Genomic DNA, 16704 nt, shown 5'->3' with positions numbered 1-16704 from the left:
TAACGCAATATCTTCACGGAAGGCAGTTACCACTGGTGTGCCGCAAGGAAGCATTTTGGGCCCACTTTTATTCTTAATTTACATAAATGACATTGCAAGCTGCACAGATAATGCTACATTTGTTTCGTATGCCGATGACACAACCATTTTTATTACAGGCAACGTGGAAACAGATCTAGAAATAAAGGCTAATAAGACACTGTCTGACTTAGAACGCTGGTCCGCGATGAACTGTTTAAAAATCAACCCGAAGAAAACAAAAGTAATCTTGTACACGCCTAGAGGTAAGATGTTGACAACTAATATGAATTTGTGTCTGGGCAGTGAGCAGTTAGAGATAGTGGACTCCGTTAACATCCTTGGGGTGCATTTTTCAAAGCACCTTACCTGGAATGAGCATGTCGATCACCTACAATCAAAATTGTCATCTGCCATTGGTGTCATTGCTCGTCTGCGTCGCATTCTCCCGACCAAGGTAAAATTAATGTTGTACAATGCACTGGTGGTATCTGTCATGCAGTATTGCATTGTGGTGTGGGGCACAACTGGCGTGACAAACTTGCAGAAACTACATTTGCTACAAAAAAGAGCTGTACGTTACATAGCTGATGTCCATTATACATACTCCACAAAACCACTTTTTCCAAAATATGAAATTCTTCCTGTGTTTTGTTTTTATAATTACAGGTTGATGTTGTGCTACAAAGGTTTTGTAAAGTTTGGCATTGATTACATAACTCATCTGGCAAAACTCCAAGAAAACACAAATATTCGTCAGACCCGACATAAAGAAATGTGGTTTGTACACACCCCGAGAACCTCCTATGATGAACAATCTGTATCTTATACATTACCTTCGCTGTTAAACTTACTAGACCGACAAAATTTTGATCCCTCCAGAAACCGAAACTGTCGCATTAAACGTTTTTGTCAACTTCTTCATTCGCAAGACTAAACCATGCCTTCCTATTCGCCTAATTTTGTTCACTAATGTTGCTTATGTGTGTTGATTTATCTGTATTACCTTTTGTTGCTCTCCGATTGATTGCCGTCTTGTTTCATTCTGTATTACCCGTTGCTTTGTTATATTTTTTCATTTTTGTGTAAGACTGGCCGTCATCCTGCTGTCATGCCAACTAACAAGGGGTCGGGACCTCGTCAAGCTGTTCGAGCTTTTAGTCCCGTACTCCTCCTTTTCTAAGGAAATAAAATGATTGATTGATTGATTGATTTACACGTGCAATCTCCACATAGGCATTTCGAGTCATTTTTAGCTTGCGCTCGTCGCAGCAAGGACTAATGCAGTACGACATAACCAAACAAATAGGTACATACAAGTATAATTACTAAAAACATAAACACAGCGAAGACTCCGCTCCGCTCTTTAGAGGGAGTGGCGCTCGCATATTTAAGCGGCTGGCGTTTTAACCACCGCGGCGATAGATGCGAGTTCCTAATAGTTTTCAGGGCTCAGGAGCAAGAGCGGGTGCGCCGAGCAGGCAATCGTGCGTAACATAAAAAACTTCGTTGCAAGATCCCGCGTCATCCTTATGTCGAATTCCATTTGCAGAACAGGAGCAAAGATATTGAGCAGTGAGGAGTAGAGCAGTAGCACAGCAAGAATGCGAATTCTTGCTCCTCCACTGGAGCAGTCCATGCACTCCGAGAGAAGTACGAACGCGAAGGTATATCACGTGACGCGCCTTCCCAGCATTCCTGCCACAGTCGGCCGAAACCGCGCAGATTTGTGCAGAAATAAGCCTCTTCTGCGTTTCTGATTCGCCTCGATTCACTGCCATCAAAATCGAGGTTGAACATATTCTGCTTCCCTTAATCTGGTGCCATGGTTCGTCTCCAACCCATATCCTCTTTCATCTACTTAATTTAACAAGTCTCGTCATCATCCACGAAGGAAAGTGTTAAAAACGTCGTCGAGCCGCCCACCACAAAACCGCCAGTAATAGGAGGATTATAAAGCTGCTTGCTTTAAAAAAAGTCATTTTTATGATCTTTCCGTCTTCGAGTATGAACTACCCATCTCTTCCTCTGAATAGGCAGACATAGTTTACTTGGCATGTGCCTCGACTTTGGGTCTTTTCTGCAGCGGTGAGAACAATGAAACGTTTCAGCGTACACTTCGGTGTCTTCATCACTGCTAGAGCTGGACGATGCGCTGCTATATCACTGATGTTGTCCATCTCAAAAAGTAAATCCGCGATTTGACGACGCTTCGCCGCCGCCGTTGCTTGCGAAGCGAAGAAAACGACCAATATAAAAGGATAGACGCGTTTACGTTACGTGATTTCCTTCGCACTCCTCTTTTCGCGCGGGAGCAGCTAGAACCCCTCTCGAATGCTTTCGGTGTCAAAAAACTATTCTTGCTGACACTGAAGCTTACTATAAACATTTAGAGAATACGTTAATGAAAATAAACAAGTACCGAAGAATGAAGGGCCCGCAATACATAATCCTATTTCAAATTGCTCAAAGGAGATACCGGTGTTCCTCATACACTGCAGAATTTATAAAGCTGCCTTGCTTATCATAATAAACCCCACACTTTATCACAGCCGACGGGAAAAGAATACTGTCAGATTCACTTCATGCGGTTTCGTGGATGCGCTTCTAGACCCAAGAAAATTAATATCTTCAAGAAGAACTGGTCTCGCAGTCCTTGCCTAATTTTCAAAGATTTAGCATAATGGATGCTAATCAACAAGACACTGAAAATTGCGGGACTTTGAAAACGACGGCTGAGGAGGGGGGTCAATTTCCTTCAACTTTTTCCTACATGATGACATATCTCTGATTCCCGTATGATTGGTCTTGTTTTCCCGTCTATTCCAACTGCTTGTACATTGCTATGAATTTAGCGAGAGTTCAGTCAGGCTAACTGGATGTGGAAAATTGAAAATACTATACCTAAGTTCCTGTCTCGAGCACCGCATAAAACACGCGAAAGATATACGACGCCTCAAGCGGGCCATCATGAAGCGTTTGTCTGCAGAGTTCATCAGCTTAGTTAAATGCACTGACCCTGGCGCTTACTTCGCTCAAAATTGCTTAAGCAGCCCACTGAGCAATGGCACGCAGCGCTGTGAGCGCGGCCTTCCCTCCATGGCGATCTGCACCTTGATGTTGCCAAGATCATTTCACTTGCCCGGTTCTCCATACTCCATGCTCCTCATGGCACCCGGCTCGGCTGGCGTGACAAATGCGGGGCCGCATGCCCGCACTGATGCACAAAACAATGTCTATCGAACACGGTCTATTACGAGCGAATTCCTCCCCTCCGGTTCCATGCAGTTTAGTTTCCGTTTCCGCAGCATAGTCGCACGGCGAAAGCCGTTCGGTAGTGTAAAAGAATTTCTGATTAGCTCAAGAGGCCCATCGCCAAAACATTTGGTCTGGAGTGCGCCTTTTCTACATGAGATTTCTGTCCTGCGGTGAAGTTTTGCGACTGGTGTGTATATGGTTATGAGGCAAACCAATAATAACGCCCACTCGTGGTGAAATTGCCGACGTGTGCCTTCTTTTACAGTGGTTCTTATCTGCTTCAGTACCATCAAAACCGAGCTGAACATTTTGAATAGGGCTCTCTCCTTCGTCTGCGACGTTGTTCCTCCAAGAACCAACTTGTAGGCTCTGAAGCTCATGCGACCAGCGGAAGAGATGGGTGCGCGTTGGCCGGGCTGATATTCGGTTCAACTGCGTGGTGGATCCTCGGAGCACGTGTTGAAGGTTGCCGCAAACCGCATCGGCGGTCCCCTGAACCCTAGCTATGTTGTCCTAGGTATAACAGCGGCAGGTAAGCCCGCTGGCATGCGGCAGTCGCAAGCAAGGTCGCGTACCTCTATGTCGAAACAACGACTCAAAGGAAGAAATCGTGGGGCCCGTTCGACTTCGTTAAAACGATGTTCAGTAGTACATTCAGCCACTTTTCTTGAAGGTAACAACTGTGAAAGTAGAATTCACAAGTGAACCCTTCCACAATGCCGCTCTTTCACACTGTCACACCGGGCAAAACAGTCGAACTTTCTCAGTAGGATCACCATTATCATCATCAGCCTGACTACGCCCACTGCAAGGCAAAGGCCTCTCCCATGTGTCTCCAATTAACCTTGTCCTTCGCCAGTTGCGGCCACCGTATTCCCGCAAATTTCTCGATCTCATCCGCCCATCTGACTTTCTGCCTCCTCCTTACTCAACAATGCACATCACAAGATTAACAACACAAATAGTAAACGGTTCCGAGCACACCACCACACACCTCCCAGTATACCTTTAAAACTTCATCGTTTAATTTTTCGCGATGGCGCTCCCCTCTGGCTTAGAGACTCAAATTCGTTTTTCGTAAGTTTCGAGCATATTATCCATCATTTAGTAGTACAGTCTAAAGCGAAGAACCTATACCTCCGACAACCACTTAGTGCGTTCATAGCGATTAAGATATTTCCACACAGTTGGGATGTGTCGTCCGAAAATCATTTCACGTGGAAAGCCACGAGCCAGGCGCCCAAGCCTCATCAGACACGAAAACTCTAGGTCCACCCTTTCAAGGCGTGCGATTTTATTGTCCATCTTTCAGCATTATTTGCACGGCGCCATAGTCTTCAGTTATCAATCACCCCAATAGGTATCTTAAATTGTCCTGAGTTTCGAGAAACCAGCTGCGTTGACTGGCTGCGTTGACGGGGGGCAGCTCCTTACTTTGCCTGACAATTGGGCCATCCATTAGACAGGCCCAAAGCAAAGCCATTTTGGGGTCCTGGCAGAAAATAGTGATCAACTTCTTGGTATCCACAGTTGGTGAGGAAAAGCCAGCAGGAACACTGCGCGGTCAGTTTCAAGTAACACAGATTTTTCTGTCTGTTTCTTTGCATTCACTGTTCACGCGTGTTTCCGACGGTTGAGACGTGCATCCCTATTTCGCGCAAGCATGCCTAATAAATACGCGACAATATAAAAATTACTTTTAAATTCTGGCTTGAAGGTTGCCTAGCCCAATCTAATCAAATAGGTGGCTGGTGCATAGCACAAGAGGCAAAAAAAAAAGTATTCTCACAGGCAAATAACCTCGCATTGCCTCTGTAAGGCCTGCATTTTCCAACGTTAACTCTCACTGCTAATAAGCCCTCTTTACGGTTCCCGAAGTGATCCTGTAATCCTCGCGTTGCACCGACGACGATGGTGTCCCCTGTGTAAGTATTTTGTCATATTAACGCAATACCATTAATACGACGAAATATATGGCAGAAAATCCGGCGTTGTCCGCTTTGGTGTCACTGACAGTGAATGAAAAATCCACGAAAAATTCCCAGAGATGCAATCTAGGATGCAGATGGGCCAGCCATACCACGTAACCTTGTGGCGTCTCCCTATCCTGCCCACTGTATTGTGAGCAAAATGTTTTTCAGAGCCGCTTGGAGCTCCACAGCATCTTGTTCCATATGCGATTAGCAGTGTAGGTCCTCTCGGCGCCATCTCGCTTGAAGCAAGTTAAATAACTGGCTCTGTACTTCAGTTCAGATGCAGTAGCTCTGGCAGTGAATAGTAGTCATTTTTCAGCCTTTGAATCCAGGCATATTTCGAATCTTTTTGCTCCAGAGATCCTCTTAACCTATTTTTTATCAAGCGGTGGCCTGTGCTAGAATTTTTCTATATGTTGCATGTAATTCTTTTCTCTTTTTTAGCCGAGCACCAACAGTAATGTAATATTTTGGTTTCAGGACAAAGGAAATACACTAAACTTAGTGCGTTGGTTTCGGTTGCTGCTCTGATTTAAATAATTTAAAATCAATGAAAGCGTTAGAATCATAGATGTACGTGGTCATTACCCCAGACACTCACGTATCAAAACATGTTTTCATATGGTCTTTCGCGAACTTACTTTTTTTTTCTTAAGTAAGAAGGAAAGGAACAATCGAAATCGCAACCACTGCTTGTCGGTGTATAGACCAGCATCTCTTGACTGTACGCACCTAAATAACTTTCCAGATCGAGCTTTGCAACCCAGGCAGAAACGTTAGCGCGCAGTTTAATACGCGCGGCTTTGGCGAGGCTCACGAATTTAACCTCCAAGAAGCCATGTTAAGAAAAAAGCCGACTCCAAAGAAAGTGATTAACAGTGCAAAACGTTTATTATACTCTCGAATTACAACTCATTGATTGGCATTGTTTCATATTGTAACAAGCTCTGCTGCAAACAAGTAGTTGGGGGGCTCAAGCAAGTAGATGCCGCAGACCATCCGTGCACGTCACCTCCTTTTCCTCCTAATGGTCGTGGGGGACATCCGGGTCACAATCCGTGGCCGCATCGTGGACGTGTCCAATCTGCTCGGGCTGCAGAGAAAAGCACAGTGGCCACATCATAAATCTCTTAACTCGTGGAACATATAATTTGCACCAGAATCACACAAGGTATGTGTTCGGTTTAAAACATAGTCTGCTATAAGCTCCTGGCACACAGGGAAAGGGTTCATTGAGAGAGAAGAAGAGAGAAGACAAGAAAGAGGCTTACGGTGCATGTGCTGATAACTAAAGTTGCAACCACATCTTTTGCAATAATGCTGAAATGCTGCTTTGCACATGCGATCTCGTTTTTATTTAGATCCCCCGAAAAAATTTTGAATACTATGATAGTTGTCGAAAAGACCAAAAAATAACTGCAGATTAGCCATTAAACATAAACAATACTGCCTTAAGTTTTTCCAGCCTCTTCGGATGAGGAAATAATTTCACTTTTTACGTAAAGTCAAAAACTAAACCAAAATTTCATTCATATTCAGTTCATCAGTTTACATTTTTTTGTTCTTCAGCAGAGAAAACAGCGAAAGATTTAACACCCATTGACAGAAACAGTACGAATCACGGGCAGCGGTGATTTCATTAAACGAAATAGCATTCACCCCGTTGCATATCACGACAGAATAATTGAGTAGGCTTATACTTACCGTGAAGAACTCGGACATGGCCTTCTCCTAAGTGACGAAAAAAGGAACCAGAAGAAAAATATTAAGTGCGTTTCTTAGCCCAAATTCAGCACACTATTTATTAAGCAATATTTCTCCGCTATTTCTGGTAAGCTGACGTGTTGAGCTACTGTAGCTTCCTCGGCTGGATCAAGCCGTAAATACAACCGTGTCTGCAAAGGAAGAGCAATATGTTTTGGTCTGGAAGGCATTAGATGTCACATGTCAGAATATACAGTCATCAAAACTTCGACCTTCTGTTAGGCTTTGCCACATGCAGCAGACTGAAGTTGGCGCTACAAGCGGCTGTACTGATCGCAGCAAAAATTAATAACAATGCATATTGTCACGTAGCAGTTGGTACAGGTAGCGCCGCGTCCAGACGGCAGACGAACGCCAACAACGAGATGATGCCAGCGCACACCGAGGCGGCCTGGATGGAACGTCGAGCTTCGTCTTCTTCAGCAGCGGACCGCGTGGCGCACGAGCGGCGTGCCGAACAGCCGCCGAGCGGCTATTGTTGTAGACGCGGCATTACCCTCCCTCTCGGAAAGAGCATCGGCCCGATGCTTTAACAAGAAAATAGGGAGAAAGAAACAAAAAAAAACAGTAAAAGAGTAACGCACAGCACGTAGTCACTGAATGTCTCGCGAAAAATAGGGCTTCATCCGCACTACATGAACAATCTCTGGTCTCTGCTGACGGCGAGTAGTCCGGGAAGCCCCGTCAGGGAGGACTTCATAGGTTACGTCGCTTAGCTGACGGAGAACTCGGTAGGGGCCGAAATACTGCTTGAGCAGTTTTTCGGAAAGGCCACGGCGTCGAATGGGGGTCCATACCCACACTTTGTCGTCCGGGGCGAACGTCATCAGTCTGTGGCGGCGGTTGTAACGTCGGGCGTCACGGTCTTGTTGGTTCAGGATGCGCACTCTTGCAAGTTGTCGAGCTTCTTCTGCGCGAAGCGTGAACTCCTCGGCGCCAACGTCGGGGTCGCGGCCATCATGGGGCAGCATTGCTTCCAACATTGTCGACACTTCGCGGCCGTACAACAGACAGAAGGGCGTCCTCCGCGTGGTTTCCTGTTGAGCCGTGTTATACGCGAAAGTAATATATGGCAGGATATTGTCCCAAGATCGATGCTCAACGTCAACATACATGGACAGCATGTCGACGAGAGTTTTGTTGAGGCGCTCGGTCAGGCCATTCGTCTGGGGATGGTAGGCGGTTGTCTTCCTGTGAGTAGTGCCACTCAGCCGCATGAGGGATTCCAAAAGTTTGGCAGTGAAAGCGGTGCCTCTATCCGTGATAATTAGTGCTGGAGCGCCATGCCGGAGGACGATGCGTTCCACGAAAAATTTCGCAGCCTCGGCTGCTGTGCCGCGCTGGAGGGCCTTGGTTTCAGCGTAGCGCGTAAGGTAATCAGTAGCGACGATAATCCACCGGTTTCCCGAAGATGAAGTTGGAAAAGGGCCGAGAAGGTCCATGCCAACTTGCTCAAACGGGAGTCTGGGCACTTGAACGGGATGTAAAAGTCCAGCTGGCTTGACAGGGGGTGTTTTTCGTCGTTGACAATTACGGCACGTGCGCACATAGTGTCGTACAGTCGCCGCAAGCTTAGGCCAGTAATAGCTCTTTTTGATCCGAGCCAGAGTGCGGGCGTAGCCGAGGTGACCTGCGGTGGGCTCGTCGTGACACGCCTGCAAGATTTCTTCACGGAGATTCGCTGGAACGACGAGGAGGTAGTCGCTTCCGGTTGGAGAAAAGTTGGCTTTGTACAGCACGTTGTTGCGCAGACAAAAGGAGGACTGGGTTCTTGCGAAGGGCTGGGGAACCTCCTCGGTACGTGCTTCCAGGAAGTCGATGAGAGGTTTCAGCGCCGGGTCCTCACGTTGCTGACTGGAAATAGTCGCTGCGTCTACGGCTGCGATGAGAGGAAAATCCGGTTCGTCGTCGTCGCGCGCAGCCTCGACTGGATATCTGGACAAGCAGTCGGCATCGTTGTGCTGGCGCCCTGATTTATAGACGATGGACATGTCAAACTCCTGAAGGCGTAAGCTCCAACGCGCAAGGCGGCCAGAGGGATCCCGTAAGTTCGTCAACCAGCAGAGAGAGTGGTGGTCGGTTACAACTTGAAAATGTCGGCCGTACAGGTAAGGTCGAAATTTTGTCACAGCCCATACCACGGCAAGGCATTCTTTTTCGGTCGTGGAATAATTAGATTCGGCACGAGACAGAGTGCGGCTGGCGTATGCTATTACGCGCTCAGCGCCGTCCTGCCACTGGACGAGTACAGCACCGAGACCCACGTTGCTGGCATCTGTGTGGACGAGAGTCTCCGCACGAGAATCGAAATGACCAAGGACAGGCGTGGTTTGCAAGCGTCGCCGTAATTCATCAAATGCCTGCTGCTGCTGTTCTGTCCACGTGAATGGGACGTCCTCTCTTGTAAGATGCGTCAACGGTGCAGCAAGTCGGGAAAAGTTGGCAATGAACCGCCGGTAATACGCGCAAAGGCCCAAAAAACGCCGGACCGTTTTCTTGTCCGAAGGAGTGGGGAAGTTGGCGACGGCAGCTGTTTTAGCAGGATCCGGCCGGACTCCACGATGGCTGACGACATGGCCCAGGAAAAGGAGCTCCTCATAACCAAAGTGGCATTTCTCGGGCTTCAACGTCAGGCCGGCAGATCGTATAGCCTGTAGCACAGTCAAGAGGCGCTGGAGGTGTTCTTCGAACGTTGGCGAAAATACAACAACGTCGTCCAGGTATACCAAGCACGTCTGCCATTTCAGGCCCGACAAAACAGCGTCCATCATTCTCTGAAATGTTGCTGGAGCTGAACACAAACCGAAAGGAAGGACCTTGAACTCATAAAGGCCATCCGGCGTCACGAACGCTGTCTTCTCGCGATCCCGCTCGTCAACTTCGATCTGCCAGTAACCACTTTTTAAGTCCAGCGAAGAAAAGTAGCGCGCGTGCCGCAACCGGTCAACAGAGTCGTCAATGCGTGGTAACGGGTAGACGTCTTTCTTGGTAACCTGGTTAAGCTTCCGGTAGTCAACGCAAAATCGCAGACTACCATCCTTCTTCTTAACCAAAACCACAGGCGAAGCCCATGGGCTCCTCGACGGCTGAATAACACCATCCTGCAGCATCTCGTTGACTTGTTCAGCTATGGCTTCACGCTCCCGCAGTGAGACACGGTATGGGTTTTGCCGAATTGGTCGGGTACTGCAGTCCGTAATGATGCGGTGCTTAGCGAGAGGCGTCTGTTTGACTGCCGACGTAGACGAGAAACAGTCTTGGAACTGATGCAGTAGGCCGACTAGGCTCTCCCTATCGGCTGGGGGTAAGCCTGGGTTCACGTCGAGGATCAGCTGAGGTGTGCAAGAATTGGACGTTTCGCTCTGGAGGGCAAGGCAGTCGTTAATTTCGGCGATGCCCTCGAAGTATGCGACCGCAGTGCCCTTGGCGATGTGTTGCCGTTCGGTCCCGAAATTCGTTAGAAGGACATCTGCCAGGCCGTTCCGTAGCGTGACGATACCTCTGGCGACGCAGACCCCATGAGAGAGTACAAGCGCAGTGTTCTGTTCTGCGACGCCGTCAGCACTGCACAGGTCGTCACAAATGACGGTAACGAGGGCACAGGATCGCGGAGGGACGGTCACATCGGCGTCGATTATGCGCAGGGCCACTCTGCGTGGTTCGGTGTCGGCTGGAATCGTTCCAGGGGTCGAAAATGTTACCAGACGATCAGGAAGGTTTATGATGGCACCGTGCTCACGTAAGAAGTCCATTCCGAGGATCAGGTCTTTGCAGCAGTGCGGCAGAACAACAAAAGTGCCAACAAAAGCAGAATTGGCAATGGTGACTCGAGCAGTGCATCTTCCGACAGGCGTCATGAGGTGACCCCCAGCAGTACGAATTTGAGGTCCATCCCAGGCTGTCTTTACCTTGCTGAGGCGATCCGCGAGGTGCTTGCTTATGATCGAAAAGTCCGCGCCTGTATCGACTAAAGCAGTCACTGGGTGCCCGTCAACGTGAATGCGGAGGTCGGCGCTAACTGCATCGGTGTCAGGGAAACTCGGGTTCACAGAATCGTGCTGCGGTGGCATCGGGATCTCGGCATCGCGCTCCGGCGGCGTTCGGGGGTCTTCGTTATATCCGCTGTCAGCAACCTTCCCCCCTGAGGTCGCCGCTTTCAGTTTCCCCGGCGCGGGCTTGGAGACCGGCCCCGCAGTCCATCTGAGAAAGCCTGGCGGCTGGGCGATGTGACGCGTGCGGGAGACGGAGATCGGGGTCGGCGGTTAGATGTGGTGTCATGGGCAGCAAGGTACTCCTCTATTTCGTGGGGTCGCTCACCGAAACGGGGACGAGGAGCGTCACGTGGGAAACCCCGGAGGCCGATTTCACGGTATGGGCAACGGCGATACAGGTGGCCGGCTTCCCCGCAATGGTAACAGAGCGGCTGCTGATCAGAAGTGCGCCAAACAGCCGCCTTCCGGGCCGGTGGACGCATGGCAGGTCCTCGCTGAGGCCGCTGGTAGAATGACGGTGGCGGAGCGGTTGGCGGCGGCGGGTGGTACGGCAAGCGTTGCACAGGTGGCAACTCGGAACGGAGAGCCGCGGCGTAGCTCATGGGGCGTGGCTCCGGCATGACTGGAGGAGGCGGTGAAAATGCTTGACGAATCTCGTCGCGCACAACCTCGGTAAGAGCCGCAGCCGTCGGGTCAGACGATGCAAGGGTCAGTTTCTGCAGCTCTTCACGGACCACAGCGCGTATGAGCTCGCGCAGCGACGCATTGTCGCTGGACACGCTCAAAGAAGCCGCACTGGCGCTTGGCTCACCGCACAAGGAGTCATTTCGGCGGCAGCGTTGATGCAAGGCCCGCTCAATGGCGGTCGCCTCTTTGATGAAGTCGGCTACCGTCTGCGGGGGATTCCGGACCAAACCAGCGAAGAGTTGGTCCTTCACACCTTGCATCAGGTGGCGGAGCTTCGCGGATTCCGCCATATCTGGGTCAGCGCGCCGACAAAGACGGGTCACGTCCTCGGCGAACATGGCAACGGTCTCATTAGGCTTTTGGACGCGAGCGTCCAGGAGGCGCCGCGCACGATCCCGGCGGTCCGTGCTAGCAAAGGTGTCCCGGACCTGCTGGCGGAAGGTATCCCAGCTTTGGAGATCGGCCTCCCTGTTCTCGAACCAAATCTTGGCTCCGTCTTCGAGGGCGAAATACACGTTCCGCAGCTTCTGCGCAGGGCTCCATTGGTTGAAGTCGGCAACCCGCTCAAACTGGTCAAGCCAGTCTTCAACGTCTTCGAAAGTGACGCCATGGAAGCTGGCTGGCACGCGGGGTTGCTGGATCGTCAAGTGTGAAGCGCTAGCCTGAGCCATGGTGGTATGCTCACCAGGTCGATGAGTGCGTGCCTCTTTTGGGAGGAGACCAAACTCTGGGACCAGTCCCAGGAGGCGGCGGCTGCTGCGGTGAACGGGCGTGCAGACAAGGGGTAGCTGGTCGGGACTCGATGAGCGGCTGTCTGAAGAGGTGTTGGACATGGGACGTCGAGCCCGCACCTCCACCAGTGTCACGTAGCAGTTGGTACAGGTAGCGCCGCGTCCAGACGGCAGACGAACGCCAACAACGAGATGATGCCAGCGCACACCGAGGCGGCCTGGATGGAACGTCGAGCTTCGTCTTCTTCAGCAGCGGACCGCGTGGCGCACGAGCGGCGTGCCGAACAGCCGCCGAGCGGCTATTGTTGTAGACGCGGCAATATATGTATTGCATTAAATTTAATTGGCTCGCATTATGAGTATACAATGAATTGTTAGCCTTCAATTTCTTACAGTTTGCTAATCGCTCGGTTATTTTTTTGTTACTTTAACCCGCCTATCTGTCTATTTCCGAGAACTTCAATTGACCATATTATGCTTATTGGCACTAAAACTAAGAGCGACCTCTTCAGCTTCGAAAGTGAACCAGAAATAAAGACATTTTCGCTGGGACTCACCAGGTCTCCTCCTTCGCACATCTTACGCATGGCACAAGAGCGGTCGCTGCAGCCCAACGTCTGGACTGCGGTGTCAAAGGCAGCATTGGTCTGGATGAATAGGGGAATACAAAGATATGGAAAGAAGACGAACCGATTATGACGTGACGCGCATGCACAGGATTAAATATTATTACTGCTACGAATCTTATCAACGCACCAGTGAAATTGCTACAAGATTGTTTCGTTTCGTTTAGCTTAATCATCAGCAGCAGTTTCACGTCACAGTATAGGAAAGGACCGCTACAGTTTACTTTAAACACGCGTTAGCCTGTACCATTCGCAGCTATAGAACCCCTGAAAATTCTTTTTTCTCCTTCCGTCTTTTTTTCTTCCATATTTTTCTTCCATTTTTTCTTCCTCAATTTTAAGAACATAGCATGTCGATGGTCTCGTTTAGTGACTTGCACCATGAGTGTTGACAGCGCAAAAAAAAAAAGTGTTCCATAAGGGATAGCTGGATATTTTTTTAAAGGAGTTTCTCAAAGTTACTATATTTGTTATTCGAAAAGTAACGTCCTCCGAATGTGTCATTTTGTTCACAAGTTTTTACGTACTAATGCAGGCCGCGATAAGCTGGGGGTCTGGTGTTAAAACTTGGCCCAGAATTTCACTCAGACTAAGTGAAATTAGTTCAAAAAAAAGAACAAGCCGTTAATTGATACAGTATTTATAGTACCTTATCGTGGTATAGGAGTTTTCACACAAGTCAATGCATTCGTCAACGCTCAGCAAAAGGGGTGCAAGTGGTAGTTTTTTTCAAACCTTCCGAGCACTGCGCCAATGCCCAAGTAAAGTTAACAGGCAAATCCGGTATTTAAATCAGCTCGGCCTAACTTGCTCTATTTGCAGCGTCTGGAAAATAAAATCCTCAAAACTCACCGCCGGCGGGATTATGTGCTTAATACAATCAAGTTCCGTGGCCAGCACTTGGTCATTCTTTTCTGTAAGAGGAAGAAAAGGAAAGAAAACAGGCGGGAACAATCTATAATCCTTCGTGTACGTCCGCTCGGTCTCAGTGTCATTCTGTTTCTGCTAACCAGTTGTTAACTTGACATTCGTGAACAACACATTCGCCGAATGTCAATTTGGAGAAGAGCGTGGGCTCAGAGATTCGTGCTTTTCCATGAAGCAAAAAAATATACACCACTTGTCTAGCATTAATGGTTCGCCTCTTTTACCTGCTAGAAAACAAGTATGAGTTTTAAATGCGGCACTATTTCAGGTGAAGAACTCTGTGGGAATCTGTTCTACGCTACGGCGTCCATGTTTCATCAGGCATTCCGGATACATGCACCTCACAAGTTGTTTACGATGGCACGATCTTAGCGTATCTGTATTTGCTGGCTATAAATCAGCAGGTATCTAATGAGCCTTGAAAATTACAAAACGAAGGCAGTGATTAATACGATAGTCGTGTCAGCTTCACCCATATGTCTGGGTAATAAAGGCCGCCTTAAATGTGACGGTCGATGGCAAGAAAGCTAGACTCCTTTACTTGGCATCTAATTATTGAGAGCTGGCTTCTGGAACACTTGTAGGTGCCTCTGCCCTAAACCCGCTATCATAGTTCCAATCGAAACCTATGAGCACTGTAGCGAGTATTTTATGCCACATGTCGCACTCTTCAAGAGCAAATGCGTGCCAATGTTTGAGCACTAAATTCCCAAGCTGAAGCAGAAATATTTTTTAACTACAGAAACTGATTGCTTATGTGCAAATTTCCCGTAGCTGGTTCTTCGGCTTTCCTAAAGAGAGGCATTTTGAAAGGGGACGAGTAATCGTTGTTCGCTGCGGTTCGCCACGCGCCCAAAATTTGACGATCTCGTAATGTGACACGTGGTCCAAAACGCCACTGGCGACAAGGCTTGCTAGTATCTAAGCTAGAGCCGTCCTGATACAGGTATTCGGAGTAAGTAGCCTCTTGTTTACAACTTCCCTGACCGCGCGGTTTCTTTCATTACCATGTGGATGAGCTCGCATGGCAGCACTGTAACTACGACGCGCTGAGGTCTTGAGGGAGAAAGTATTTCTTATCAAGCCACCGAATGTTTGAAGCGTTTGTAAGTCTTTACAACCTTCACTTCTGAACCCAGAAGAAACCACGTGGTCTGGGAGCTGCTACAGTGATCAGGTGTCCTTCTCTCCTTGCATTTAAGAATCTTTTCAAATATACTTTTTTCAATTAATTTCGCCAGAAACACAAACTGCTATGATGTTGCTTAACTGCTATAGAATCAGCATTCATTATTAGTAAAATATCACTAAAATTAATAAATTATTTTGAAGTTAACGTAAAGCACAATATTAAATCCTTGGAAGCTCAAGCTCAGCAAAGAGGTAATCAAGAGTCAAAGTACAGATTGTGAAAACTTTCAGGCATAACAGGCGTCATTGCGTGCTCTACGTTTAAGCCTTGAAGAGTGCTAGTGCGAAAACATTCTTTCGCCTTGAAATTGCCATCTAATTGGGGTTCGAAAGAGATGAAGCAGTTGGTTTTCGCGGCAACCACAGGTGTTAAAACTGGCTGCAAAAGACATCGAGGTGATTTATAGCTGCATCGCCTCGTGAACACCTCTTCTAGAGTCGCCGGATCCGAACTTACTGCACAGCTCCAGGTGATGAGCCGAAGCAGCGGCCACGAAGACGCCCACAAACAGGCAGGAGGCGAAGACAGCGTTCATGGCGAGTGGTCGCTTGGGGGCTAACTTACCGCTCTGACAGGACTGCTCGGAGGTATTCTGACAAACACCCGACTTCGCTTCTCTTATATACCCGGTTTCCCGCACCTCTTGCCTCAACAAAGTAACGGATACATGCGGTGTGCAAGAGAAAACAAAAACAAAAAACGTACAAGCCATACAGCTTACTGGCGGAGGAACCGGCCCTCCCCGATTGGCCGCACTGTGGTGATTCCCCGTCCTGGTTCTCCAATAGAAAGGATCGTTGCCCGCGCGGAAAACACCATGTGCATGTGACTATTGCACGCGCTGTGAAAAGCCTCGCGCTTAGTCAGCGCTTTCTCTCTCCACCTACCAGCACGAGGGCGAAGACGTGGGGAGCCATAAGAAACCACGGCCGTTGCGCATAGCGATGCAACGTGTTACTCCCGTCCATATCGTGCTGGCTCGCTTTTTCGCTTCCCTAGCGTCTGATGTAAGCTACGCGTCGTGAGCGGGGAGCGGCCACGCCGAAATTGCCAGGCAGTGGAAACGTGGCCACCAGAGGGTGCAAGAGGCGAGAAATGGCATTTGTTGTTCCGCAGTCGTTGTCAGATGACAACCGCGGCCGTTGCTCCTCGTTTCCAGTTTGCACTAGTTTCGACTTCAGCGCGTGTATGCTTCATTCTCTCCAATCGAATTTTGATTACAAAATATAGCTTTGCGAACTCTTTCTCCAAACTCTTCCATCGATGGCTGCTTATCTAAGGCCTTTCATGTTCCTCGATTCCCACTGTGACATAAGTTTTCTGTAGCTGTTCATATTTATCATAAAATTTGAAATATAAGATCAACAACCGTTAGTGCTTCATCCATCAGAACCAATCATCATTAGCGCAGCTGGTGTTGACCGAGCTATTGAGCGACTTCCACTTAATTGTAGCCCTGGTCCAGACGGTATCAATACCAAACTTCTTAAACTTACCGCGCACGTGTCAGCTGCCTTACTATCTTTAATATTTCAG

General features: G+C 48.6%; 1 protein-coding gene across 1 annotated transcript; it reads right to left on the bottom strand.

Moving 5' to 3' along the window:
- Positions 1-6115: 6115 nt before the first annotated feature.
- LOC149370930 (antimicrobial peptide microplusin-like) lies at positions 6116-15749 on the bottom strand. Its single transcript, XM_089584304.1, has 5 exons — positions 15625-15749; positions 13902-13963; positions 12981-13070; positions 6954-6980; positions 6116-6342 (listed from the first exon to the last, which is right to left on the bottom strand). The coding sequence occupies exons 1-5, from the start codon at positions 15701-15703 to the stop codon at positions 6274-6276; spliced, it is 327 nt and encodes a 108-aa protein (XP_089440430.1). The 5' UTR covers positions 15704-15749; the 3' UTR covers positions 6116-6273.
- Positions 15750-16704: the final 955 nt, after the last annotated feature.

Source organism: Amblyomma mixtum, chromosome 1, assembly GCF_055824585.1.
Source record: "Amblyomma mixtum isolate Tamu chromosome 1, ASM5582458v1, whole genome shotgun sequence".
Lineage (NCBI taxonomy): Eukaryota > Metazoa > Arthropoda > Arachnida > Ixodida > Ixodidae > Amblyomma > Amblyomma mixtum.
This window is presented reverse-complemented; position numbering and strand designations above follow the sequence as displayed.

Bases quoted from the DNA above. Each gene is read 5' to 3' on its own strand.
- LOC149370930 (XM_089584304.1), bottom strand. From the start codon at position 15,703: ATGAACGCTGTCTTCGCCTCCTGCCTGTTTGTGGGCGTCTTCGTGGCC. The intron at 6,981-12,980 runs GTGAGTCCCAGC...TTCGTCACTTAG, and splicing joins TGTGCGAAGGAGGAGACCTG to GAGAAGGCCATGTCCGAGTT. The intron at 6,343-6,953 runs GTAAGTATAAGC...TTTTCTCTGCAG, and splicing joins CCATGTCCGAGTTCTTCACG to CCCGAGCAGATTGGACACGT.